Source organism: Pinus tabuliformis, chromosome 3_1 (assembly GCF_031772625.1).
Source record: "Pinus tabuliformis cultivar Carrire ecotype Pingquan chromosome 3_1, CPIR1, whole genome shotgun sequence".
Classification (NCBI taxonomy): Eukaryota; Viridiplantae; Streptophyta; class Pinopsida; order Pinales; family Pinaceae; genus Pinus; species Pinus tabuliformis.
Window position 1 is genome coordinate 470881291 of NC_142301.1, and position 26755 is coordinate 470908045.

Genomic DNA, 26755 nt, shown 5'->3' on the forward strand with positions numbered 1-26755 from the left:
TACTCTTGGATACTTAGAGTTTCCTTGGAGTACTCTTGGTGGGCGTCGCATACTTGGATTCTTGGAGTAGGAAGGCAAATGAAGAGCAAAAAAGCGCAAGATGACATCGTGATCCTCAACTACAACGGGTTTTATTTGAAGGTACCGAGTTGCATGTATGTTTTCCTCACTCGTTTTGGCATGCAAGTCACATGTATGTAGTTTATTGGTCATGATCTGTCACTGGCATGGAGGATTTCCTAGATTGACAATGGATTTTCCTAGCCTTGCCATTTCCTGGATAACTATGGTGTTGTGGGTTCATTTTCTTTGTTTTCTGGTTGGTTCTCATGTTTCCTTAGCTTGGGTTGAGTTATTAGTTCCTGGAAGTTTTGTTTGGACAAACGCTCTAGAAGCCCTGTAACAACTTGGATTGAGTTACTATTCCCGTAGCTTTGGTTGGAAAAACGCTTTGGAAGCCCTGTAATAATTTGGGTTGAGTTACTCGTCCTGGAAGCCTTGGTTGGCAAACACTCTGGAAGCCCTTGGTGGGTTGAGTTACTAGTCCTGGAAGCCCTGGTTGGAAAAACGCTTTGGAAGACCGGAAAACGTTGTGGGTTGAGTTACTTGTCCTGGAATCCTTGGTTGGACAAATGCTCTGGAGCCTGATGACAGTCGTGGGTTAGTTACTAGTCCTAGGGGCTGGGTTGGAATAAATGCTCTGGATCCCTGGAAGGCTAGGATAGAGATTGAACTGATGATGTCTGACCGTGAGGTGGAATCACTGTTTGATGGGTTGAGGTGGATGACCTCTGGAAGCCCTGGATGAGTTTTGATTGATGTGTTCTATGAGATTCCACATTCATGCTTGGAATATGGCACGAGGGTGAATGAATAAAGAGAGATTCGGCTCAACCTTTCTACGATTGGGTGGAATGTGGAATTCCCATATCGGGTTTGGATTTTGCATCATTAATGAAATGTTATTTCTCCTAGTATTTCTATGAGTATTATGATGGATCATATGTGGTGTATATGGCTGTGATTTCATTGATATTTCTGTCCCTATTATGTTGGCTATGTATATGTTTTATGACAACATCTATGTATGGCTCTCATCATGTTTTTACTTGTAAATGAATGAATAATGTATCTATGAACTAATGGATGGAATGGAGGTTAAAGTGATAAGGAAACAATGCTTCATGGCAAATCTCAGATAACTATGAGACCCATATGCCCATATCTGTTATTTACACCTATAGGTTGCATATTTACTAAGTGTTTGACAAAATGTTTGTCATGGTTAGGTCAATCCCTCGATCAAGTTTTGTGTTAGAGGACTTACCTTGGTGTCATTTACTATCTTGGAAAATCTCATCAAGTTCTAGACATTGGTTTGGAGACTAGCCCTGAAAAAGTGGCTTAAATCTCGCAGTCTCTGGCACAGAATCGATTGAAAAAAACTACTGTCTCTCCCTTGCAGGCATTGTGGGAGTGACGATAGGGTTCTAGTTGCATGCATGCCTTGTCATGGGAGAAAATTTGGTTTTAGTTCATTGAAATGCTAGGTTAACTCAAGGGTTGATCACCGAGTGTGGTGGATTAGCTCTTGGGGGTCCTAAAGCACCTAAGGGAGGTATGTAATGTCTTGTTTTGTTGACTCCATTTCCTTAAGGTTATCTCGAAGGTTGAGTCTTATCATAGTGGCATCTCGTCGCATGTTTACCCTGGTTGGTCGGTTGTTCAGGTAGACGTGGGAGGAGGGTGTTATAATTAGTTTAGGGGTTATGGAATAGCTCACAATATTCTAACTTATCATAAATATCTTAAATTAATGTCACAAAAAGAAACCAAGGAAATGTTAGAGAGCACTTGAGTCATCGTAGGAAGACATCCACTGTGGTTTTCATGTTGCTTCTTGTTTATCCCATGCATAATGTTCTTGTTAGTGGTATTGAAGAGCAAGGTATCTTGCATGTCAACCCTACAAGATCATAAATTACATGAATAACAAATTATAATGCAGATCTACATATCTTCATCAAGTGCTTTACAAAAATATCATATTAAAAGAAAACTTCAAGTAGCTGGATGAAAGAAAAAGAAAAACAAACCGTTTGAAGTGTTTTGTTATTCATTTCTCTATTTTTTTATTCTTTAAACTATGTCATCCGATTACCTATTTTTCTAGCATAAATTTGTTTGATTGCACCTTAAAAAGGTTTTCCTAGTTGGAAACTTTTCTTTACGTAGAAATATTAGGCAAAAACTAGTTTTCTAATGTCGCTAAGTTTTGGAAGTGCCTAGAACCAAGTTTTCATTGCTAGATCTTTTTTGTTCTCTCTCTTTTTACTTTTAGGAAAAATGAACGATCAAGCGGTTGTGAAATTAGGTGGGGAGGCCCATGGGGGATTCACTCAGTGAACCTCTGCCATATCATGTGAGTTCGTGGCATATTAAACAATACCCTTCATTTGACTACATATTAGAAAATCCATCTAAAAATCACATTATTTAACCCCCTACCAATATGAACTCAATACAATTTCCCAATTTAAAAAACCCCTACTTTCACTAGATATTGTAGGTATCTGTTGGCATTATGATTCTGGTATGGCTCTATGTTACAAATGTTGTACTTGATGGCATCACCCTTAAATGGCAATGCTCTGATCAGGCTCTCAAAATCTTGGAAATTAAGAGGTACGCAGGAGAATAGTTCAAAAGATGCGTACCCGCAGGTACAACGTGAAGGGACTGCGGCCGTACACGCAGGTCATCCGTTCAGAAGGTGCGTACCCCCAGTTCTCTAACTTCAAGGCAGAGAATCGCGTTCACGTGGGGTTTCTTATGTTTGGCCCGCGGTATTTAGCCCGCCGTTCCTGATTCTATGGTTTTGGCCCGTGGTATTGTTTTATATTACTATTATTATTGAGCCCCATGTTTTGGGCCCCTTGTATTGGTTATCTATGGTATTGATCCATGATTTTAGGAAGAGCTTGGTTATATAAAGCAAAGGAGATCACTTGGCTAAGCATCTTTTGCAAATTGAATATCTTAAGATCTGAAATATTGGGTTATTGTTTTTAAAAGCTTGATCTATACAAAAGTGAAGTTGAAAGCGAATCTGTGAAGGGTGATCTCCCGAGCGCATGATCAGATCTAAGTATCTGACGATCTGTAGCACACTGGCGGACTGCCAATTTGGCCCTAACCAGAAGTACGCAGGTGATTAACAGTACAAGTGCGTGGGTACACAGAACAGAAAAAGGAGAAGTGCATGGGTACACAGAGCAGAAGAAGGCGCAGTGCATGGGTACGCAGCGTGACAGAGGTTCAGGTGCGTAGGCACAGAGAAAGTACGCGGCGCTTCAGAAGCCGCAGGTGCGTGGGTACGCGGCGCGATAGCTTCTGTGGGTGCGTGGATGCAGTAGCAGTACGCGGCGCGATAGTATCTCTGGGTGCGTGCTTACAGTAACAGTACGCAACGTGATTGAAGAAACAGTGCGTGGGTACGCGGTGCGGCAGAAGGGTCTCTGCGGGTATACGCAGGGGAGCAAAAGGTGAAGTGCGTACGCTCGCAGGCCAGAGAAAGAAAACCTGCGTATCTGTCTTAAGATCTATTGTTGGCTGACTTTTCTCTGTTGATAAGGTGTTCTGGGTTTAGTTTACTGTTATTGTTGATCTGGTTACTGCAGTGGACTGGGTGATTTACTTGTACTTGATGCTTATGGATCCAGTTTGAAAATTTATGAAAAAGTGATCCTTGAAAGAAAAGAAATAGGGGGTTGTAGCTCCCTTCCAGGAGAGACTGGAAAACGAGAGAGAGTTGTAGCTCTCTGTAGGTTGCAGCCTGCGTACTGGTAAAGGACTGCACCAGTACAAAACCATTGTAAAAGGAGTTTCTAATTTGAAAGAAGATAGAGACATATTGCAGCAGGTGGTTTTCACCCACATTGGGTTTCCACCTTACATCTTGTGTTCTTTGGTGTGACTATCTGTTTTCTTTGTTCATGCTCATTATTTTATGGTACTGACATGCAAAAATAATTCAAAGAATAAATAAGGAAGATTTATTAAAAAGAACCTGATAATACTGATTCACCCCCCCTCTTCGTATTATTTCCAACAATTGGTATCAGAGCAGGTCCTTCAGAGAAGCTTGATCGCTTGGAGGAAGATCATTCATCATGAGCAACTACGAGAGGGAAGCATCAATCAGGCCACCTATCTTTGATGGGACAAACTTCAATTATTGGAAGGTAAGAGTTACTGCCTATCTTCAATCTCTTGGTACAGAAGTTTGGGATATCATTGATACAGGCTACGCTTTTCCTTCAGCTACTCCTACAGATTCGGCTGAGAAAAAGAAATATGAAACAAATGCTAAAGCAGTCAATACTCTGCTAGGATGCTTATCTCAAACAGAGTTCGTAAAGGCTATGCAATATAAATCTGCAAAGGAAATATGGGACAAGATTGTCTTGAGCTATGAAGGAGATGAACAGGTAAAGCGTGCTAAACTTCAAACCCTCAGGATTCAGTATGAGAATCTCAGAATGTATAATGATGAAAGTGTGGCTAACTATTTTCTTCGGGTAGATGAGATTGTGAATTGCATAAAAAACTTGGGTGAAGAAATAAAAGAGGCTATTGTGGTTGAAAAAGTTCTAAGATCATTGTCCCCCAAGTTTGAATCTAAAGTGTCTGCAATAGAAGAAAAGGAAAATCTACGGATTCTTACTATGTCTCAGCTACACGGAATTCTAACTACTTATGAAATGAGAAAGGGAGGGCCTTCAGACAGAAGAGAGGCTGCTTTCAAGGCTTAAGGCAAAGGAGACTATTATGAAGCAAGTCACGTGCCAGAAGAAGAAGAAGAAGAATCAAATTTTGTCAGAAATCTTCAAAGGGGTTCTGGAAGGTTCAGAGGTAAGTTACCTTTTAAATGCTTTGCTTGTGGAAGAGTAGGTCATTATGCTGCGAAATGCCCTTATAAGGATAAAGGAAAGGAACCTGCTAGATGGAACAAGAAACAGATTGCAAATAAGAAAAGCTACTACATGCATGAAGATAGTGATGGTCTATCAAATAGTGATGAAGATGAACGAGGTAATGACTATAAACTTTTTATGGCATTTGAAGATAATGATTACATGGATGCTATAGATGTGGATAGCTTTTGTGAAGAAATTTCTAGACTCAAGACATGTATAGAAGAAAATAATAGGATCATTGATACTCTACAACTTCAAATTGATGAAAAGGAAAAATATCTTGAAAAGTTAGAAGGTGAAATTGTTGGTCTTAGAAAATAAATTGAGAAAACAAAGGCTATTAATCTTAAGTTTGTCAAAGGATCTGAAACTCTGGATAAGATCATCAATGTACAACGTTCTCCTCTAAACAAGACAGGTCTGGGCTATAATGGAGAAACTTCTCAAGCATCCACCTCAAAGAGTTATCTTGATGCTGCAAGAAGGAATGAGCAAAAGCACAATGGAAATCACCAGGTAAAGCAGGGACCAATTACAAACAAAGACTATCAGGCAAATCAAGGGCAATCCGTCTTAAGGATGAACAAAAGCTACAACCAACCACAAGTAAAATCCTCTCAATTTGTTTCAAGAATGAATGACAATAGAAATTACAATCGTTTGGCCGGAAGATTTGATAACCGCAGAAATTTCTTCAATGGACAATGCTTTTCTTGCCATAACTTTGGTCACAAAGCAGCTCAATGTGTTGCATATAAAACGATCATGGCTAGAGAAGCTCAAAAAAAAAAAAGTATGACCAGGATTACAAAAAGGACCTATAACAACTTTTCGGTTCTTGAAAATGAAGTTTAATGTTCTATTTGCAATAACTTTGGTCATGAAGATTCTGAATGCAGAAGCAGGTTTCAGCAGACAAAGGAACAAGACTCAAGCACCAAAACATGGAGAATAAAGGAACCACAAATAGAAAGATGTGGGATAGCATTTTATGCAGAGGGACAGGAAAATCTATGGTACATTGACAACGGATGTTCGAAGCATATGACAGGTGATAAAGAAAAACTTGAATCATATTCTGCTCTAGAAAAAGGAAAGAAAGTTTATTTTGGAAATGATACTCCTGCAACTATAAAAGGAAAAGGCACTGCTCAGTTAAAAGAAAAGGTTAAAGCTGGAAATGTTTTGTATATTGATGGATTGAAGCATAATCTTCTAAGTGTCAGCCAAATGTGTGATCAAAGAACCGAGGTGATATTCAGATCAAATGGATGTCTTGTTCGTGATCTTGATACAGGTAAAACAGTGATCAAAGGTAAAAGAACTCCAAATAATCTATACATATTTGAAGAAGGACAACAACAATGCTATCTGAGCAAGGATGATGAGCATTGGTTATGGCACCGGAGGTTGGGGCATCTAAGCTTTTCACAAATAAGGAAAGCATGCAAATATCAGGCAGTTCGTGGTCTTCCAGATATCAGAGTTCCAGACAACACCATATGCAAATCATGTCAGTTTGGAAAGCAAACCAGAACTAACTTTCCGGAGAAGGAAGGATCAGCTAGCATGCCTCTTGAGCTAATACATACAGATACATGTGGTCCATTCAGGAAAAGGACACCTCGAGGAGAAGAATACTTGATATTATTCATTGACGATTTCTCCAGGTTTGTCTGGTTAGGACTTATGAAGCACAAAGATGAAGCATTCGAAAAATTCAAATCCTTTAAAGCTTTGGTTGAAAATGAATCAGGATACAAAATTAAGTGCCTTAGATCCGACAGAGGTGGGGAGTTTACCTCAAATGAATTTTTCGATTTCTGTGCAGAACATGGGATAAGAAGAGAATTCTCTACAGCTAGAACTCCTCAGCAAAATGGAGTGGTGGAAAGAATGAACAGAACTGTCCAAAAAATAGCTCGTGCTATGCTTGATGAGTCTGGAACTCCCGCAACTTTCTGGGGTGAAGCAGCACATGCTGCAGTTATTATTCTCAACAAAACAAATGTCCGGGTGAACAGCACTCAAACTCCTCATGAGCTCTGGTATGGTGAGACTCCTTCGATAAAGCACTTCAAAATCTTTGGGAGCAAATGCTATATTAAGAATACTGATGAGCAACTTGGCAAACTTGAACCTAGAGCAGATGAAGGCATTTTTCTTGGTTATTCTCCACACAGCAAAGCATACAAGTGCTACAATAAAAGACTTGGAAGAATTGTTGACAGCATTGATGTAGTGGTTGATGAGAAGGGATACATTCCTAGGCAAGTAAATCATGAAGATATCGAAGAAGATGAAGGCCATCCTCAAAGACAGAATGATGAAGAAGAAGAACCTCAAGAAGAACCAGAGGAGCAGATAAGTATAGAAGAGAAGACTCCATCCAGATATGTTCAGAAGAATCATCCAGAATCTCAGATTTTGGGGCAGAAAGAAGCAGGTGTACAAACAAGAAGAACAATTGCAGAAGCTTCAAGCTATTTGGCATTACTCTCTTCCACTGAACCACAAAATGTGAAAGAGGCATGCAAAGATGAATGTTGGGTCAAAGCAATGGATGAAGAACTTGAGCAGATCGAAAAGAACAACACTTGGGAGCTAGTTCCTAGACCAAAGGATAAGAATGTTATAGGGACAAAATGGGTCTTCAAAAATAAATTGAAAGAAAATGGAGAAGTAATTAGAAACAAGGCCAGACTTGTTTGTAAAGGGTATGCGCAACAAGAAGGAATAGATTTTGAAGAAACGTTTGCTCCTGTTGCAAGACTTGAGGCCATCTGAATGTTCCTTGCTCTCTCAAGCTTTCAAAACTTCAAAGTATTTCAAATGGACGTAAAATCAGCCTTTCTAAATGGAGACTTGGAAGAAGAAGTTTACATTGAGCAGCCAGATGGTTTCATTCTTGGAAATGATACAAATCTTGTATGCAGATTGAAAAAGGCTCTTTATGGTCTCAAACAAGCTCCAAGGGCTTGGTACTATTGTTTGGACAAATATATTCATCAACAAGGCTTTTCAAAAGGATCAGCAGACAACAATCTTTATATAAAAGTTGAAAATGACAAATTGCTAATACTTGTTGTGTATGTAGATGACATTATCTTTGGCAGCAATGAAGAAGCTATGAGTTAAAGCTTTGCCTTGGTAATGCAGAAAGAGTTCGAAATGTCCTTGCTGGGAGAACTGACATACTTTCTTGGTTTGCAAATCCAACAAAAAGAAGGAGGAATCTTTTTGTCTCAAACCAAGTATCTCAAGCAGATTTTGAAAAAATATGGCATGGAAGATGCAAAACCAGTATGTACACCCATGGTCACAGGATGTAGTCTCAGTGCAAATGATGAATCAGCAGCAGTGCATCAACCAACCTATAGATCTATGATTGGAAGTCTACTTTATTTGACAGGTACCCGACCAGACATCATGCATGCAGTGGGAATAGTTGGAAGATTTCAAGCAAATCCGAAGGAAACTCATCTTCAGGCAGTGAAGAGAATCTTTAAATATCTTCAAGGGACTCAAAATTATGGCTTATGGTATCCTAGAGATACAGATCTCACACTTCATGCTTATACAGATGCAGATTGGGCAGGAAGCATGGATGACAAGAAGAGCACAAGTGGTGGTGCGTTCTTTATGGGCTCCAGATTGGTATCTTGGTTCAGCAAGAAACAGAGTTCGATTGCCTTGTCTACAGCTGAAGCAAAATATGTTGCTGTTGCATCTTGCTGCACTCAACTCCTTTGGATGATGCAGACCTTGCAGGACTTTCAAATCACTTGTACACCACCTATGTCCATCTTATGTGACAACACAAGTGCAATCAGCATTTCAAAGAACCCAGTCATGCATTCAAAGACCAAGCACATACCGATCAAGTATCATTTTCTCCGGGAACAAGTACTTGAACAAAAGGTCAAGTTGGAATATGTTCCTTCTAAGGAACAAGTTGCTGATATACTCACCAAACCATTGCCCAGGGAGACCTTTGAATACCTCAGGCAAAAGCTGGGGGTTGTTGATGCATCATCTTGTTGAATCTCTTCTGATGGTTACATGTGTTGGGTGGCGGATTGGTTGAAGATCAAATGGCACAGGTTCAGGGGGAGCATATAATGCATTGTTGGCATTATGGAGGACATACAGAAGGAGACCATGGATGCTGGTCTGAATATTGCTGCAATATGTCTCTATCTCTTTCATGGTCTTTATGGTGTTTTGGTGGCTTATGGTTCTTATTTGCAGATCTGGTTTATAGTCAGGGGGAGCATGTTCTAAGGGGGAGCATGACCTCTTTGCCCTTGATGTCAAAGGGGGAGAATGACGTTGAAGATTTTGAGGTTGCCATCAAGTCCAAAGGGGGAGATTGTTGGCATTATGATTCTGGTATGGCTCTATGTTACAGATGTTGTACTTGATGGCATCACCCTTAAATGGCAATGCTCTGATCAGGCTCTCAAAATCTTTGAAATTAAGAGGTACGCAGGAGAATAGTTCAAAAGATGCATACCCGCAGGTACAACATGAAGGGACTGCAGCCGTACACGCAGGTCATCCGTTCAGAAGGTGCGTACCCCCAGTTCTCTAACTTCAAGGCAGAGAAGCGCGTTCACGTGGGGTTTCTTATGTTTGGCCCGTGGTATTTAGCCCGCCGTTCCTGATTCTATGGTTTTGGCCCGTGGTATTGTTTTATATTACTATTATTATTGAGCCCCATGTTTTGGGCCCCTTGTATTGGTTATCTATGGTATTGATCCATGATTTTAGGAAGAGCTTGGCTATATAAAGCAAAGGAGATCACTTGACTAAGCATCTTTTGCAAATTGAATATCTTAAGATCTGAAATATTGGGTTATTGTTTTTAAAAGCTTGATCTATACAAAAGTGAAGTTGAAAGCGAATCTGTGAAGGGTGATCTCCCGAGCGCATGATCAGATCTGAGTATCTGACGATCTGTAACACACTGGTGGGCTGCCAATTTGGCCCTAACCAGAGGTACGCAGGTGATTAACAGTACAAGTGCGTGGGTACACAGAACAGAAAAAGGAGAAGTGCGTGGGTACGCAGAGCAGAAGAAGGCGTAGTGCGTGGGTACGCAGCGCGACAGAGGTTCAGGTGCGTAGGCACAGAGAAAGTACGCGGCGCTTTAGAAGCCGCAGGTGCATGGGTACGCGGCGCGATAGCTTCTGTGGGTGCGTGGCTGCAGTAGCAGTACGCGGCGCGATAGTATCTCTGGGTGCGTGCCTACAGTAACAGTACGCAGCGTGATTGAAGAAACAGTGCGTGGGTACGTGGTGCGGCAGAAGGGTCTCTGCGGGTATACGCAGGGGAGCAGAAGGTGAAGTGTGTACGCTCGCAGGCCAGAGAAAGAAAACATGCGTATCTGTCTTAAGATCTATTGTTGGCTGACTTTTCTCTGTTGATAAGGTGTTCTGGGTTTAGTTTACTGTTATTGTTGATCTGGTTACTGCAGTGGACTAGGTGATTTACTTGTACTTGATGATCTCTTGATGCTTATGGATCCAGTTTGAAAATTTATGAAAAAGTGATCCTTGAAAGAAAAGAAGTAGGGGGTTGTAGCTCCCTTCCACGAGAGACTGGAAAACGAGAGAGAGTTGTAGCTCTCTGTAGGTTGCAGTCTGCGTACTGGTAAAGGACTACACCAGTACAAAACCATTGTAAAAGGAGTTTCTAATTTGAAAGAAGATAGAGACATATTGCAGCAGGTGGTTTTCACCCACATTGGGTTTCCACCTTACATCTTGTGTTCTTTGGTGTGACTATCTGTTTTCTTTGTTCATGCTCATTATTTTATGGCACTGACATGCAAAAATAATTCAAAGAATAAATAAGGAAGATTTATTAAAAAGAACCTGATAATACTGATTCACCCCCCCTCTCAGTATTATTTCCAACAGTATCCATTTTTTAATTAACATTTTTTATAGCCCTTTATATTTTTTCATTAAGTTTAAGCTCTATTTTTTTATATTTGCCAATATAAAAACCCTTTACCCCCAATATATTCCCCAATATATTATGTCATTTTTTCTTCAATATATATCCCCTAATATGAACCCACGCGGTATGATATTAATCCCCCAGTGAAGCCCTCGTGGGGAGGCCACCTTGTTCATAAATTCTAGATTTGTTTGATTAATGAGATCATGAGTAAATTCCTACTTTTGCTGAGGCCTCTATTAAAGTGCCAATCGATGACCATTTTCCATTAATGGATTCTTATTATTGAAAATGGTACAAAGCTTGACTGAACCATTGTTTAATACTGGGTCGACTTCGTATGGCCCAAACTATGAGTAGCAAAGCATGTAATTGTGGTAATATACTTTCTAAGTAACATGTAATGGACTTGTATACTCAAATATGTAAATAGTATTTTGAAACTTATTATAAAGGCCCAAATGGTTGCAAAGAGTAGAAGAGGGGCTATGAGCCCACTAAGGGGGGACATGAAATGGGGTCTAAGGGGTAGAAAATTGATCCTCTGTTACATGTGGTGGTTGGTGAGGAAGTTTTCCACACATACTTATAAATGCATGGGGGTTGGGTACAATCCTCACGGGGAAGTGTAAAAGACTCCATCATCATGGAAGTTCAAACCTCCTTAATTCTCATGCACTCTTTACATTCTAATTAAAATCCACTCAATCACACATAGCATTCTCATGTTCCAACACCATTAGAATTCTCAAAAGTGCAACCTCATGCTTCAGAATGATATATAAACTTGAAAATGACCAAAAACAACTACATGAATTGATTTATTGACATGGGAAGAGAGATAAATCATTATAGAGAAGCATAGAGGATGGGTTGTTTATGATACCTCCCTTTCTCCTTTAATTGTTGCTCATTGAGCGTCTCAAATCCAACATATATTTTTTTCATGTCATTCCAAGATATAAACAACTGGATGAGTTCGTCCTATTTGCATTGGGAGCACTAGAAAGAAAAGTATTATTGATTGATTATTGCACATTGATGGGAGATGTCTTTCTTGTGCTTTATAGAATGTGGATGAGATTGCTATCAGTATTCAATATAGTTGGGCTTCTAAACAACTTGGTTGGGTTAATGAATTATGATTATGTAGTTAGTTTTTTTAATCTTGGCGGTCTTATAGCTCAACTTGGGGGTGGCATTTGCAGTAAATTCTTACAATTAGGTAAAAATTGCTTATAGGAGGCCAATTTCTTTGACCAAATTCTTTAATTATTCAATCTGTAATTTTAAATATATTTATAATTTTATGATAACATTTAAGTCTTATTTATGAATAAAAATTTATAAAATGGATAATTTAAATAAGTCTACACATATTTTTAAGACATTAATTAATTGATAATTAAATATATATAATGGCTGTTAATATAATCGGGGTTATGTAAATTTGGAATATTCACTTGTGTGTAAAGAGAAAAACCACAAGTAAATATGTCTTCCAATATGAAATCAATGGTCATAATTTTATGTATTTATGTGTATCATATGACAAGGATGTCCCATACTCCAAGGAGGCTGGAGCTATGGAACTTTCTTTGGAAGATGAGGATATGGCATGTTCCTCAGATGTAACTGGTAAAACTGTAGGATGGGTAGATGTCTATAGGAGAAAGGGAAAGAAAGAAAAACCATTGAACACCTTTGGTCTTTGATATCTTAGTATGTCACACCTAGTACACACTTGGGTGGTTGCTCTTTTGTTCTGCTTTCAGCAAGTTATTGGTCTTTTGACCAGATCAAAGCTCTGCTCCAAAAGATTTTCTACGTAATTTTGTTTTTAGATACTAATAAAAATCAATGGTCAAATATTACAAAAAAAATGTTTTTAGTTTTCAGCAATGCTGTGCTCCAAAAGATTTCCTATGTAATTTTGTTTTTTAGATACTAACAAAAATCAATGGTCAGATATTAAAAAAAAATGTTTTTAGTTTTCATCTTATTGGTCTTTTGACCAGATTAAAATTGTGCTCCAAAAAGTTTCCTATGTAATTTTGTTTTTTAGATACTAATAAAAATTAATAAAAATCAACCATAAGATATTACCAAAAAAAAGGGAAGATATTACCCAAAAAAAAAAAAAAAAAAAAAGAAAGAAAGAAAGAAATATATATACATAATATTTATGTCTTACATTTATCTAAATCAATCTTCCATTTTGGAGACTCTAGCAATGGTATCAAAGTGGGTGCCTTCCTACCTACCTTGATTATGTGAGAGCTACGGATGTGTAACCTTCCCAACCACAGTTTTGTGATACTCCTCTTCTCTTAGGTACAAAAATCCTCGTGCACCATCTTGAACAATCTTTGGTGCTTTCCTTGCCTTGTAACTCTAGCCAGGGGGGTTCATCACACGTTGAGTATCTGGTTTGTGGTAGCATGGATTTCTTATGAGGTGTGCACTTTCTTTGCAGTGGAACCCATTTTCATGACCTGGGTTTGGTGCAGTATGGATGTCACGCAAATAAACCTTCATTCGTGCTCAATCCTTGTATTAAAAATTTGGCCCATGACTAGTTTTGGGTCATTTCGATGTAGTACACAGTTAGACACATCCCTAGTGACGCCATGATGTGGAGCACTTACAGATTCAAGCTAACTGTTAATCTTGCAGCCAATTTCGGTCTTGTTTCAAATGTGACTGCAACTTTTCTGGCACAGAAATTTTGGTATTGGAAGAGATCACCGAGTAGAGGAAGAGCCGCAGCCGTTGTAGTTCAACATGGAAAGAAAAGAAAAACAAGCCACTGTTGCCTTCGTCATTTTCCATCGTTCGACCTTTTTAATTGCCTTTCATTTTCAAGATATACAAAAGGATCTACCCTCAACATGAAATTCTATCGACATTAATAGCCAACATTAACTGCCTTTGCTCCAGAAATTTGAAAGGGGTGGCCAAATTAATAGTGGTAACGCATGCTTCCTACTTCAGCTTCTACAGATGCAAGTAATCAAAGGGCAAAAAATTATGGATCCGTAGATGATCCAGGCCAACTTATAGTTAAAACCCAAGCAATTGCTCTCAAATTGGTTGCCTTTAAAAGATGGGAAGGCTTATTAAGAGAAGCAGAATTATTTAAGCAACTGCTTCTACGTTACTTGATCATCCTTTGACGCATCAACATTATTGGCATTTTCCTATTTGGCTGGAAAAAGCCAGCCTCTCCTTCGAATTCAGGCAAAGCATCCAGCTCATCTCCATTCTGTGCTTCCCCATTCGTGGGTAAAACTTCCCTTGGGAAGCGGAATTGATACTAAACTGTGTAGGCTAAGAATTTCTTAAAGGATTTTACAGAACAGGGTAAGAAAGCAACGGAAACGAATATTAACCACAGGAAATAGAGTTTCCTGTAGAGAGCCATGGCTTGTACAGAGAAAGACAGAGAGCCAACCCTAAATTTAATGAGGAATTGTGGAGAACAAAGTTGGGTTTTAGGATTTAATGCCTGGTAATACCTATGGAATTCTGTGGTATGGCAGTTTGTGGTTTCTAGGGTTTTTAATTCCTAAATCCCACCTTATAGAAGGAGGAGGAAGTCGTGGTTTTCGATGCCGATGCAAGCAATGTGACTCAAACACCGATGATCATGATTCTTCCAAGTAGAGGGTGCTTAGAGTGGTTTGTGTAAATTCAAGCATTGGTCTTATGCATCGAAATTGACAGAAAGAGATTTTGATCTGGTTTGGTTGGATTTTTAAGCCTGTCGGCCTTGGCTTTAGCTTCACAGTATTATCACTCTTTGATATCAAAAACAAAGTTTGAGGAGAAGGATATATTTTCCTTTTCCACAAATGTCATTTGCGTTGGCGAATTTGACAAACCGAAGGCTCATTGTCTATCAATCAAAGGACTCGAAGCATTGTTGGCATACTTGATTTTTGAGGATACTTGATGAGTTTGAATGGTTGAAGAATAGTTCAAATTAATAAGGTCTTAGAGTTATTGAATATTTTGATACTTTTTAAGGTTGTTGATATTATTAAAATTTGTAAAGAAGCTTTTATTGATGTTAGAATTTTTTCACAAAATGTAAATGAGAAAATTGAGTTTCTTCAGTTTGAGTCATAGCTCTAACAAAATGAACTACAACAAATGAATAAATATTTTGAGATTGATTCCCATCAACAACCAATACATGAGCGTATCAATGACATCATTTCAGGAGTAGATCCAAATGAAGATGCAGAAGTTGTACTTGCCCAGCCCATCATAATACCTTGGAAGCCCATCAGCATACTTTGGAAAGAAGTCACTAATAACAAACATAGAACCAGTCTCCAATGTGAAATGGAAGTAACTTTTCACATTTTGAAATATTCTAAACCACTCCAATTTTAAAGTGATAAGTTTTTCGAAGAAAGTTCATTTTCATATGCTCTATTTCCACATTAGATTCTCAAATGCCAAATTAGATTCTCAAATGCCAACATTATCACAGTTATCCACGTTTAAAAACCAAATCGAAAGATGGTTAATAACCAAAACCCCATACCATCAGGAAAAGTGTAATTCTTTTCTTTTCATAGAAAAATATAATCTGTTATAACATGTATAAGTATTAAAAACCTTCAAAAACTAGTTAGATCTATATTTTATAAAATCTACAGGTCTTCCTTATGAATTGCCCAGATGGGAAAGTGTCATTGTTCTCCATATAAAAGGGACCATCTGTACAAATATTTTGAAGTATTTGAAACTTTGAACTCTTGAACACATCTATTTAGATCCATAAATATCAGCCATAGCTTAGGGGCTTTCAATTTACTTTAGTCCAGAAAAAATACCTCAGGAATAGCTTGTGTAGTTAAAGAGGTAGTAGTGTAATGGATGAAACACGGCATTTTCCAGTCACTGAGATTAGAGTTATGACCAAACATTTTTCCACTTTCATAGTCAATATTGAATATAAGATTTTCAAATTGAATATACAGAGACATTTTCCTCACAGGGTAAACATGATACTAAATCTCTCTTCTGGAGCCAAACCGCATGCAAACATTTCACTCAGACACAACAGTTTTTCCTTAGGAAACATAATATTAGCTTAGGGGCTTTCAATTTACTTTAGTCCAGAAAAAATACCTCAGGAATAGCTTGTGTAGTTAAAGAGGTAGTAGTGTAATGGATGAAACACGGCATTTTCCAGTCACTGAGATTAGAGTTATGACCAAACATTTTTCCACTTTCATAGTCAATATTGAATATAAGATTTTCACATTGAATATACAGAGACATTTTCCTCACAGGGTAAACATGATACTAAATCTCTCTTCTGGAGCCAAACCGCATGCAAACATTTCACTCAGACACAACAACAGTTTTTCCTTAGGAAACATAATATTTCATCCATCTTATGAACGCAAGCCAGATGCAAACATTTCGCTCAGACAATAATTGTTAGAGAAAAATAATAGCAACACACATGGCTAATGTAATTGGTATTTGAAGTACTCACAGCTGTAGTAATTGTAGGTAGAAACTTGGACTGCAATAACATGAAATTGGTACAATACAGCTGACGAAGAAGGGAACTATACTACACAATTTTCCACCAGATGGTGAAGGCCGGTCTCCAACGGCCATGTGCATCTGCTGTAGCCATTGTGCAGCAAGTACTCCCAGCCAACCGGAAGATCAACTTTCCTACTTACTGGACAGCTCAATACCATGCAAAGGTTAAGAGACTTATATCAATAAGCATGCTTAGATAACTGCAGCAGACCATTCCAATCACCGAACAAATAAAAGATGTCTAAATGCTCATCAAATATATCTGCATTGCTAGTTCTTAGCTGTACAAACGAAATTGACAATGTCAGAGAAATGAAATCAACTCACAGTATAACTAAAGAAGAGAATGCATGGTTGATCTTCTATCTGAAAATAAACCACGGTGGAAAATTGCTCAGGAGATGAACCATAATGACTAAAGAATTAGATGTAAAAAATAATTGAACATAACTCCTAAATAATGATCTTAAATTCCTATGCTATGGTCTGAGATGGATTGGAGATCTTACACTTGGACTCTTCTTGTTTAAATACAAATGCTCTATGTCATAAAATTAAGTTTACTCTCTAAAGTGCTGAAAGTGTTGGGGCAAACATCTCTGTAGCTACTGGCTAGCCATTCCAGTTCCTAAGATACAAAGAACAGGCTTCTACAGAACTTTGGGATATCATTAAATAATCCTTGAGAATCCAAACAATATTAAGCTGCAAGGGTCACATGAAAACAGTAGACTGCTCTCTAAATATATACTAGTTTCACATTGTCCTAGGCTATTTGTAGTTGATAGATGCTGATTACTGTTGTAAGCTATACCAAGTGCTATGCAAAGACAGCAACTTCAGGTTGATAAGTGTTTTCTACACTGAATCAAGATCTCATTTTATCAGACCACCTGCCCAAGTGAAAATCCTAAACATTTCCAATACGCTAAAGCACATTGTATAGTACATTATGGTAACTAAGGACTTCCAAATACAAAAGCAATTGAGTATGGTGGAACTAAACTGTTTACTGCATCTTAGATCCTTAGGTTTGGTAGCATAGATCTCTGGTTGAAAATCTTAAATTTAGGTAAGAGGTTATGTACCCTTATGGTCCTTGAAGTTTATAAGTCCTATGAAGGTTTTAGACATTGTGTTATCAAAGAGTACACACTTATATTTTCTTAGTAAAGAGTGAATTCAGAAGAGTTAAGGTCTAAATTAAACTTTACAGAAGAGTTAAGGTCTAAATTAAACTTTACAGAAGAGTTAAGGTCTAAATTAAACTTTACAGAAGTCTTGATGCAACCATGCTGGGGAGAGTCCCCAAGTCACTGTAAATTTAGACATCAACTATCACAATAGATATAGAATATGGTGTAAAGAAAACTAATGCACATTGTAGAAAATTTGTTTACAGTATTCAGACTATTAACATAAACTTATATGACAAAGTGCATATAATACCGTCCATGATATCCTATGTACATTATCCATGGCACCTTCCATACAATGTACTGTGGAGACCATTTTTTACCGTCACGATCCTCATTGGAAATAGTGATTTGTGAATTGGCTCTGTTTTTATATATATTATATTATAATATAATGTTTTTAAATTTATTTAAATTTAATATACTTTTATTGTTCAATTAGCCGGCAATTTATATTTTGAGTTGTAATTGTGTATTTGTGAATTGGCTTTATATGTTTTTTTTATTATTATTATAATTGAATTTATATTTATTATATTAGAATATTTTTAATATATTGTTTTTAGGTTCATGGATTTGGTTCAATTACGAATAAGTTATTAGAGAACTGAACTGTAGTTTCTGGAAAACAAAGTTGCTTCAAAGATATAACTCAATCAATTGAACTATTTTTCAGGACTAAAATGCTTTTTAATTTATTTAAATATATTATTTCAAATTTAAATTACTTTTATGGATTAGTATCTTATTGGTAAGAATTAAATTTAATAAAAGTAATAATTAATATTTTTTCTATTTACTTAAATAAAATAATTATATTTTATATGTAAATTTACAAATTTATTTTTTACTTCATTTAAAAGTTAATAAAAATAATAATTATTTTTTAATCTATAACAATCCTGATCTAGGAGGGTTAGCTTAAATGGTCAATTCCCTTGGTTAAATCACTTTCAGAGATGGAAAGAGCTCTTGAAACCCTTGGGGTGGCTAGGGTGAGCTTCACACTATTTGCATGGATCTTGTGTAGATTGTTTTATGATGAATCTCCTTGTGACATGACAAATAAATATGTTTCTTTTGCAGGTATGGTTGTTAGTCAAGCTAGCTCTTCTTCGGTTTTGTACAACTCTATGCTGAAGTTTGGTTGAATTTGGTTATGGTCTTCCGGTGGTACAAGAAATGCCTTCCTTTAATGTTCTCGTGGATGTGGAAGCTTTCTGTTGTGAATTTTTATTTTCCGAGAATGGATTGGTTTGCAGGTTTAATGGGTACTAGTTGTGGCTGACTGATCTACATAAATGGATCTCTGAGACACGGAAGACCCTTTTCATGGACGAGTTGAATATTTATCCTATGAAAATGACACGAGGTTTCAGCGTGTTCTTTGACAATATTGAGGACAAGAAGGATATATGTGAAGTTGGGCCATGGTTTTAGGGGAGTGTTGGCCTCTTCATGTAGTCCTGGACTCCCACTTTTGACCCGATAATGGCATCAAATATTGAGGACAAGAAGGATATATGTGAAGTTGGGCCATGGTTTTAGGGGAGTGTTGGCCTCTTCATGTAGTCTTGGACTCCCACTTTTGACCCGATAATGGCATCAATCTCTACAATGCCACTTTCGGTAAGGCTTCAGAACCTTCCCTTGCATTTATGAAATCATATACAGGGAAAAATTTCAAGACTACTTATGCTTGCATTTGTGTGGAGATGAATTTCACAAGGGTTTTTCCGTAAAGATTAATTTGATGGCTCCAAACTATGTTTGGGTCCAAAAGCTCCACTATGAGAATATCTCATTTTGGTGTAGAGCATGGTATGAAATGGGGCATGCAGTTCCCCAAGGGTTCTTAGAATGGAAAAGACCAGAAAAAACCCTAAAGACCCAAATGATGGGAAGGTGCACAAGGTGCTCACTATACAATCTTCAAATAAGAAGAGCTTCAAAACAAGAAAGAACAAGAAGACAAGAAGGAAGCAAATTCAATCAAATAAATCACAACCACAACATCAGAATCTAAACATGTGGATCCTCTAATTTCCTTGGATGTAGGGTTAGTGGAAAAACAACCAAAAAAAAACCTAAAGGGCCAAACCGTGGGAAGGTTCTCACTATACAGTGTTCAAAGAAGAAGAGCTTAGAGACAAGAAAGAACAAGAAGACAAAAAGGAGGCAAATTTAGTCAAATAAATCACAACCATGACATCAACATCTAAATAGGAAGAATCACTTGCCAATGTGGATCCTTTGGTAGCCACTAAGGATTCTTTGGATGCAAGGTTAGTGGAAAAACAACAAACTTTCATTGAAAACAAAAACCCTCCAGAAAACACAAGGAATCTTGTTGAAAAGGAAACTTCTTGGGCACATTAGGTTGATGAGAAAGATTTTAAGAATAATATTGTGCAGTTGTTGAAGAATGATCCACATGAATTTGCAGAAAAAGTGGGTTGGTTCAAGTTTTTGTAGAATGAGTTTTTTTTTCTCCAAGAAAAACAAGATGTCAAACTAGATCAAAATAAAATTATAATGAAAAATGAAATGTAATATTTAAATGTGTCTATCTTTCTAGCTTTTTTTGGGAAATATTTAGTTGACAAAATACTAAAATTTTTATGTTATAGGGAACTAGTTTGAAAATTTAGATTGAGCTTTTGTAAGATGTAAAAGTTCTAATTTCATAATCAAATTAATTTATATAATACAAATCTCTACCGATTTTATTAAAAAAAGATTAATAATAACTATTTTCTAAATTCACACATTATTCTATTTTTTAATATTTAATTTAACAAAATAAGCTTCCTATAAAACACAACTTCAATCAGGTTTTATCCTCATTTGTTTTTACCAGTAAACTCAACTCCTTCCCAAATCAACCTTTTTAAATGTCCATCATCAACTTTTTCCTCTGTGCATTACCACTAAAGCTATTGTTTCATGAAAGACCAACCATTTTAAAAGTTCATCATTTTTTATACTAAACTATGCATGCATATATGGTATGGAGGGGCAGTTAAAACAAGCGGAACGACTCTCCATACCAGAGTAATAAAATAGTCTAGGCCAAGATAGGTTCGAGTAAAGAAGTTTCTGAGTCTTAACTTTGCTTTTACCGGACAAGTTAAATGGCAAAGTTGGATTTTTAATATAGTAATGGAGTAGTTCTTTTATGTTTTTTAATAGCTTGTTTATTTTATAAGATGACTTAAATATAAAAATAAGTGAATTAAATATAAAAATAAGTGTAAATTAGTATAGTTTAATTATTATATGTTTTAGATATTTTGATTGAAATCAAGTGAAATTATTTTTGGTGGAATTATAATTTTTGTTCTTTAAAATATTTGAGTATATATATGAATTCAACAACTTAATTTTAGTACACTTATAAATTATAGAGAGTTTATAAATTAAAACTTGTGATTTTAATAAATATCTATAAAATTTTAAGTAAATTCGATTAAAGATATGTTAAAAAACTCTCAAACATATAATAAATAAACTCTGACTTTTCTAACTAAAAATCAATTATAAAATTTATAACTCTTCTATATAAAACAAATATTTTTTCCTTTATTTCATTTTTTTAAACCATTTAACAAATGCCAATACCAAACACTTTCCATAGAAAGGTAGAAAAAAAAAAAGAATCAGACAAGTAATCCACTTAAACGAGTCAAAGAACCTTCCCAATGCCAAATGTTCCCAAACTATCACTTAGAAAGGAGTGAGGTAAGCAATCTTCAGTTAAGTCTTTCTAGGGGTTTACAGTTCAAATTTGAATATTGTAAGCTAACAACCATTCTTATAATATTTTTATATGGAAGATGTCTAAAGAATTAAAAATAGGTTATTATAGTAAATAATTGCAATATTCCTAATTGAAAAATTGCTTAAGAATCACTCAGCACACTCCAATGGTAAATTGGATATTTGGAAAAAAACAATATTATATTAGATTAAGGTGTAGGAAAACACCAAAAGAAGTGTAGGAAAAAAGAATATATATTTTTGTTTTTTCGGAAAAATAGAAAAAATAAACATTTCATTTAAAAGATGAGGTCTTTATAGACAACAGGAAAAATACAGATATGCTCGCAACTAGCTCTTGGAATAATCTATTTAGTAAGGGGTTTGTGAAAAAATTAAAAGTATTTATTTTAAAGCTTCAAAAAAAATGCTAATACTTCAATCAGATGAAAAAACAATCTATAACATATACCATCTTTAACCTAGTGAAAGTTAAAATAATTTCTAAACAAAAAAAATTCTTTCGGCTTTCTGAGCAAAAGAGTAAATGATAAAGACAAAAAGAAAAAGAATGGGGAGGATTCATACCCTGAACGCATCTTGTTGAGCTGATTAAGTGCAGGCTGGAGAATGTTATACAAAACCCAGGCAATAGCTGGAATTACTACGATCAGCAACAGTAAACCGCGGTTGTCGCTGTCAGCCGTCTTGGCCGCCAAATCAAAGACCAGCTGCTCTGCGTGAGCCTCTTCGGTGTTCGACAGAAAAGCGGCGCCACCGGCGGCGCCCAGTCCGGCGAACGCAACCAGGCCCGCACCCCTCATGCGGTTGATCTGGTTCAACGCCGGCTGCAGTATGTTGAAAAGCACCCACGCCACGGCGGGCACCAAGGGAAGTAGCAGCAGAGTCCCACGGTTGTCGCTGGCCGCCAATTCCATTACCTCCTGGGCCGCAGCCGCAGAGTCACATGAGCTCAGGGCGCCTATCAATGCAGCCCCCATTGCGGTCGCTGCCTCTGCCTGCCATTGCTTCGTCGCCTGCCCGAGCTTGGCGACAGGAGAGGAGGCGGAACACCGCCTTGTTCGAGGCAAAAGAGGTTTCTGAAAACCGCTTTGGCTAAGATGTCTCTGTGAATGAGAAAGGGCCAATGGTGGTTTTGTGGTGAGAGTTGGGGTGCTCACCATTGCTGCCACTGTCATCGCCATTTGCGCGTTCTGTCTGTCTGTCAGTTACACGGGTCTGCCTGCTAAGTTTTATTGTATGGGTTGTAATTTGTGGGGACTGGATGGGTGGTGATTGATTGAGTGGATGGCCGTTTTGCCTTTAGATTTCACATGAATAAAGTGATAGGCCTTTGGATAAGGTTGTGTGCCTACGTGGTCGAGCACGAGTGCTACAATGTCATATCCTATCTTTACGTTGGATTTTCTTTTAAGTAATTATTGTTATTATTTATTATTATTTATTTATTTATTTTTAAATTAAATTAAATTAAATCCTATCTTTACGTTGGATTTTCTTTTAAGTAATTAGTGTTATTATTTATTATTATTTATTTATTTATTTTTAAATTAAATAGGTGGTTTCAATAGTGATAAAAAACAAATATGGTTTGGATTTTCTTTTAAGTAATTATTTTTTGGGTTACATAAGTGATTTCAATGGATAGTAGTCATGAAAAACAAATATGGTTTATAAAACATTAAATAATAATTTCAAATTTCAAATTAATACAATAATATATTTTTAATATTAATTTGTTTGGTGACTTGTTTATTTGGATACACTCCCATATCCTGGGATATGTTAACAATAATAGATTCATTATGCGAACAATAATACATTATGACATTGAAATATATAACTATATATAATCATTTTAAAATACATATATTAATTTTATGTTGTATCCATCTCATCCCTATTGTATTGTAAAGTATATCTAAATATTTCAAAATCTTTTATAATAAATATTTTGATATTTTCTATTTTAATTTATGAAGGTTAGGCTATGTTGTCATATCATTCATGTTGCATTCTATATTGTAATGCGTTGGCATATCCTTATTCTATGATCTTGCCCTAATGGAATAATGTCCCTAGGTTGGTATTTTGTGGGTTACATTGTTACAATGGTATATTCTTATGTCAATATGTAGTTTTAGTGTCAAGCCTTGTTTTATTTTATTTTCTTTATCGTTTCAATATTATGATTATTATTTTATTTATTTATTTATTATTTATATTTTTTTTGGATTTTTTTGACATAGCGACATATCATTATTATAATGGTATATTTATATATTGAGGTTTTATGCTTATTCTATTAAAGTGGAATATTTTATGTTGATTGGATGAGTGAAGCATCTACACTATTTATGATGTTGTAAATGGCGCTGGAAAATGGAACTGGGGAATAATTTCTTGCTAAATTAATTTTTTTTTAGAATTTCTTGTTGAGCTGAAAATTAAAAGTCCAATTTTCTATTTTTTAAGAAACCAATTAGTGATAGAATTGGTAGTTGAACTATCAACTTCTCATAATTATGAGAGCTAGTTGGGATTTGTACAAAATTATCCCTCATAGGTATGGGAAAGTACCCATTTGGAAAATTCTTGTTAGAGCCATGAAATTGTGGATTTGACCCATGAAATCTCATGTTGGGAAGTAGAAAATGAAGTCAATTCACAAGCGAAGGATATGGGGATGCATATGAATGGGTATGGGAGAAAATATGAGAAACGATATGTGCCAAAAAGTTTTTGGTTGATGGCTAAATAGTGAGGGATCATTAGATATATTTTTTAGATGAAGAAATAAAGCATAAATGTCTTTAATCCAAAATGAATAGAGGGTTGCATTTTTCTTTGTCTCGCTGAGCAAGCATGAAGGCACTAAAAGGGTAGGAAATTGAGGAAATACTAGGATAGTAAATGACCTTTCTTAAGTTGTATGAGCTAGCTTAGGTGGACATTGTGGCTTTGGGTAGGCCCTTTACTCAATGGGTTGAAGGGAAGCTTCTTGATTTTTAATTGTGAAGGAGAGTGGCCTTCATTCTTCCACTCTTGTTGACTGAGTTCCAGTTTCCCTAATTGCATCATAGTCTAGCCAGGGGACGACCAACTGCAATATAATCTAACAAAAAACTAATCCTATGGCTAGGTGGAAAATGGGTCACTCTTCATTAGTTGTAGAAAACTATTAAAATTTAATAGATAAATGTCTTTATGAAAATAGCAACATGTAAATATATATGATCTTTTATATGAAAATAATTATGTTTCATGTTGAACTTAAATTTTGATTATCATGTACATAGGTATATGTTTGAATTTTAATGGGTAAATTAGTGTAATACTTAAAGGAAATTTAATCCAACTAATACTTTTGATGATATAAGCCTCTTGCTTCAAAATTCATGGTTGGAAGATTAGAAAACTATTGCTACTCAACTTATTGAGTAGCCTTAGAGACTGACCTATAGCAGAAGAATCCTAGTGGATATCAATTATGAAAGATGGGCCTATATTAGCCATGCCAAAGAAGTCTGAGGCATGTTTCTCAAAGACATGAAATCCAAATAACAATCCAAATAGGTTCATAAAAACAACAAAATTAAAAGTCTTAGATTTACTATGAATACTAAAACGTGTTGTCGCTGTGACAAACACCCTCCAAAATTATGCTTACACTTAAATTTTGGAGCCTACTTATGTTCTCATGATCTGTCACCTCAAGTTTTTCATGGCCACTTTTTTATTGGTTGATACATTTCTTATGAGATTCTAACTATCAAAATCACTTGCTTGCACATGCTTAGTTGTTAATCCATTCTTAAATGCACCCTTTCTTGGCAAGCTCAATAGTCAATGTTTACCCTTGAAGACAAGCATTGCAAAATCCTTGAGAGTAGTGTATGCACAGTTTCTAGAAGTAGTTCCTACATAGTGCCTAGATATAGTGATTACACAGTGCCTAGTGATAATAACTGCGTAACTCCTGATGATAGTCATTGCACAACCCTTGTTGACAGTGACTACGTAGTTCATAAAGACAGTGACTGCACAATTATTGTTGATAGTCAGTATGCAAACTTAGTTGATAGTGACCATGCAATCCAGTGCGCTAGTCATTCACTTGCTATTAATTGCAGTTATATTATCATTTCAGTGAGTTACCTAACTATCGCTTTTGCATGCTTTTGCTTTTGCAAGTGTCACTTTCACTTTCGTGACTTTCTCTTTTTCTTGATTTCACTTTAACAAGTATCTCTTTTTGTTTTTCTTCTCTCTAGTGTGTGTTGCTTTCACATTATTTAGCTTTTGCAAGTGTCGTTTCACTTTTCCTTATTGTCCCAAGTGTCGCTTTTAATTGATTGCACTCTTGCATGTGTCACACTATGGAGAACCACTAGACAACTCTAGCACACTCTTTTCCATTAGTTGATCATATATATCATAAGAATACATAGTAGGCACTTTCCCACAACTTAGTGCACTCTCTGTTTGCAATCGGCACTTGTGGTGTAACTTTTATTTTGTGTGGCAAAACTACATTTCAATTGTTGCACTTAGAAATAAGTGTCGCTTTATATCACTTCAAGGCATGTGTGTTTATTTTGGTTACTTTGCATTCTATTGGCTTGTGATGATGTTATAGGAGTGTGAGATCACTATTCCAGGACTTGTTTGCATGTCTTTTTCTCTCTTGCCTCACTGATCCCACACTTAGCCATTTTCAGAGCTTTCACTGTCTTTGCATCTTGCTGATATTTTCCTGCTCTTGGAATTATGCATTGTGTAATCTTAAGTCACAATTAAGAATCCCTTCATCTGAAATTGTGCACTACACAACCTCTACCTCCAAGAACTGCGAATTACGCAATCACAGTGCCCAATCTCAGCCTCTTTCCCATGAGAAATGCAAAATATCTCTCCCAATAAATCTTTCACTACACACACCTGGATGCGGGTGGCATTCAATGTAATTTATGAAGATTAGCATGGAAGACGGCGAGAGGACGAGCCACTTGGCCGATGGCGCCTCCCCCCACACCACTCTGAGTCGATCTCATGACAGACTGCAGGCAACATTTAATGCAGGCTTGGATCGAGAAAGAGCCATTATCTGCCCAGACATGGACTTCCCTCATCTCATTGTGTCTCCTTCTCCTCTGCTCCACTGCAACTGTCTGCCGCAAGCTCTTGAACCTAGCTCCCGCATAGTTACTAGGCGTCACTACTGGTTAGCTTGTTGCATTGATTTCGTTAATGGGCATC

At 36.6% G+C, this 26755-nt stretch overlaps 1 protein-coding gene across 4 annotated transcripts; it reads right to left on the bottom strand.

Annotated features, from left to right (window-relative positions):
• Nucleotides 1-16170: 16170 nt before the first annotated feature.
• On the bottom strand, nucleotides 16171-22784 carry PSBY (photosystem II BY). 4 transcript variants are annotated; one of them, XM_089411477.1, is made up of 3 exons: nucleotides 22064-22783; nucleotides 16848-16886; nucleotides 16171-16659 (listed from the first exon to the last, which is right to left on the bottom strand). In XM_089411477.1, exons 1-2 carry the CDS (start codon nucleotides 22678-22680, stop codon nucleotides 16883-16885), a joined length of 621 nt encoding a protein of 206 aa, XP_089267603.1. In that variant the 5' UTR covers nucleotides 22681-22783; the 3' UTR covers nucleotides 16171-16659; nucleotides 16848-16882. The 4 variants fall into 4 exon arrangements, with proteins under 4 accessions (XP_089267603.1, XP_089267604.1, XP_089267602.1 ...); XM_089411478.1 differs by having other exon boundaries at nucleotides 16171-16720; XM_089411476.1 differs by lacking the exon at nucleotides 16848-16886 and having other exon boundaries at nucleotides 22064-22784.
• Nucleotides 22785-26755: the final 3971 nt, after the last annotated feature.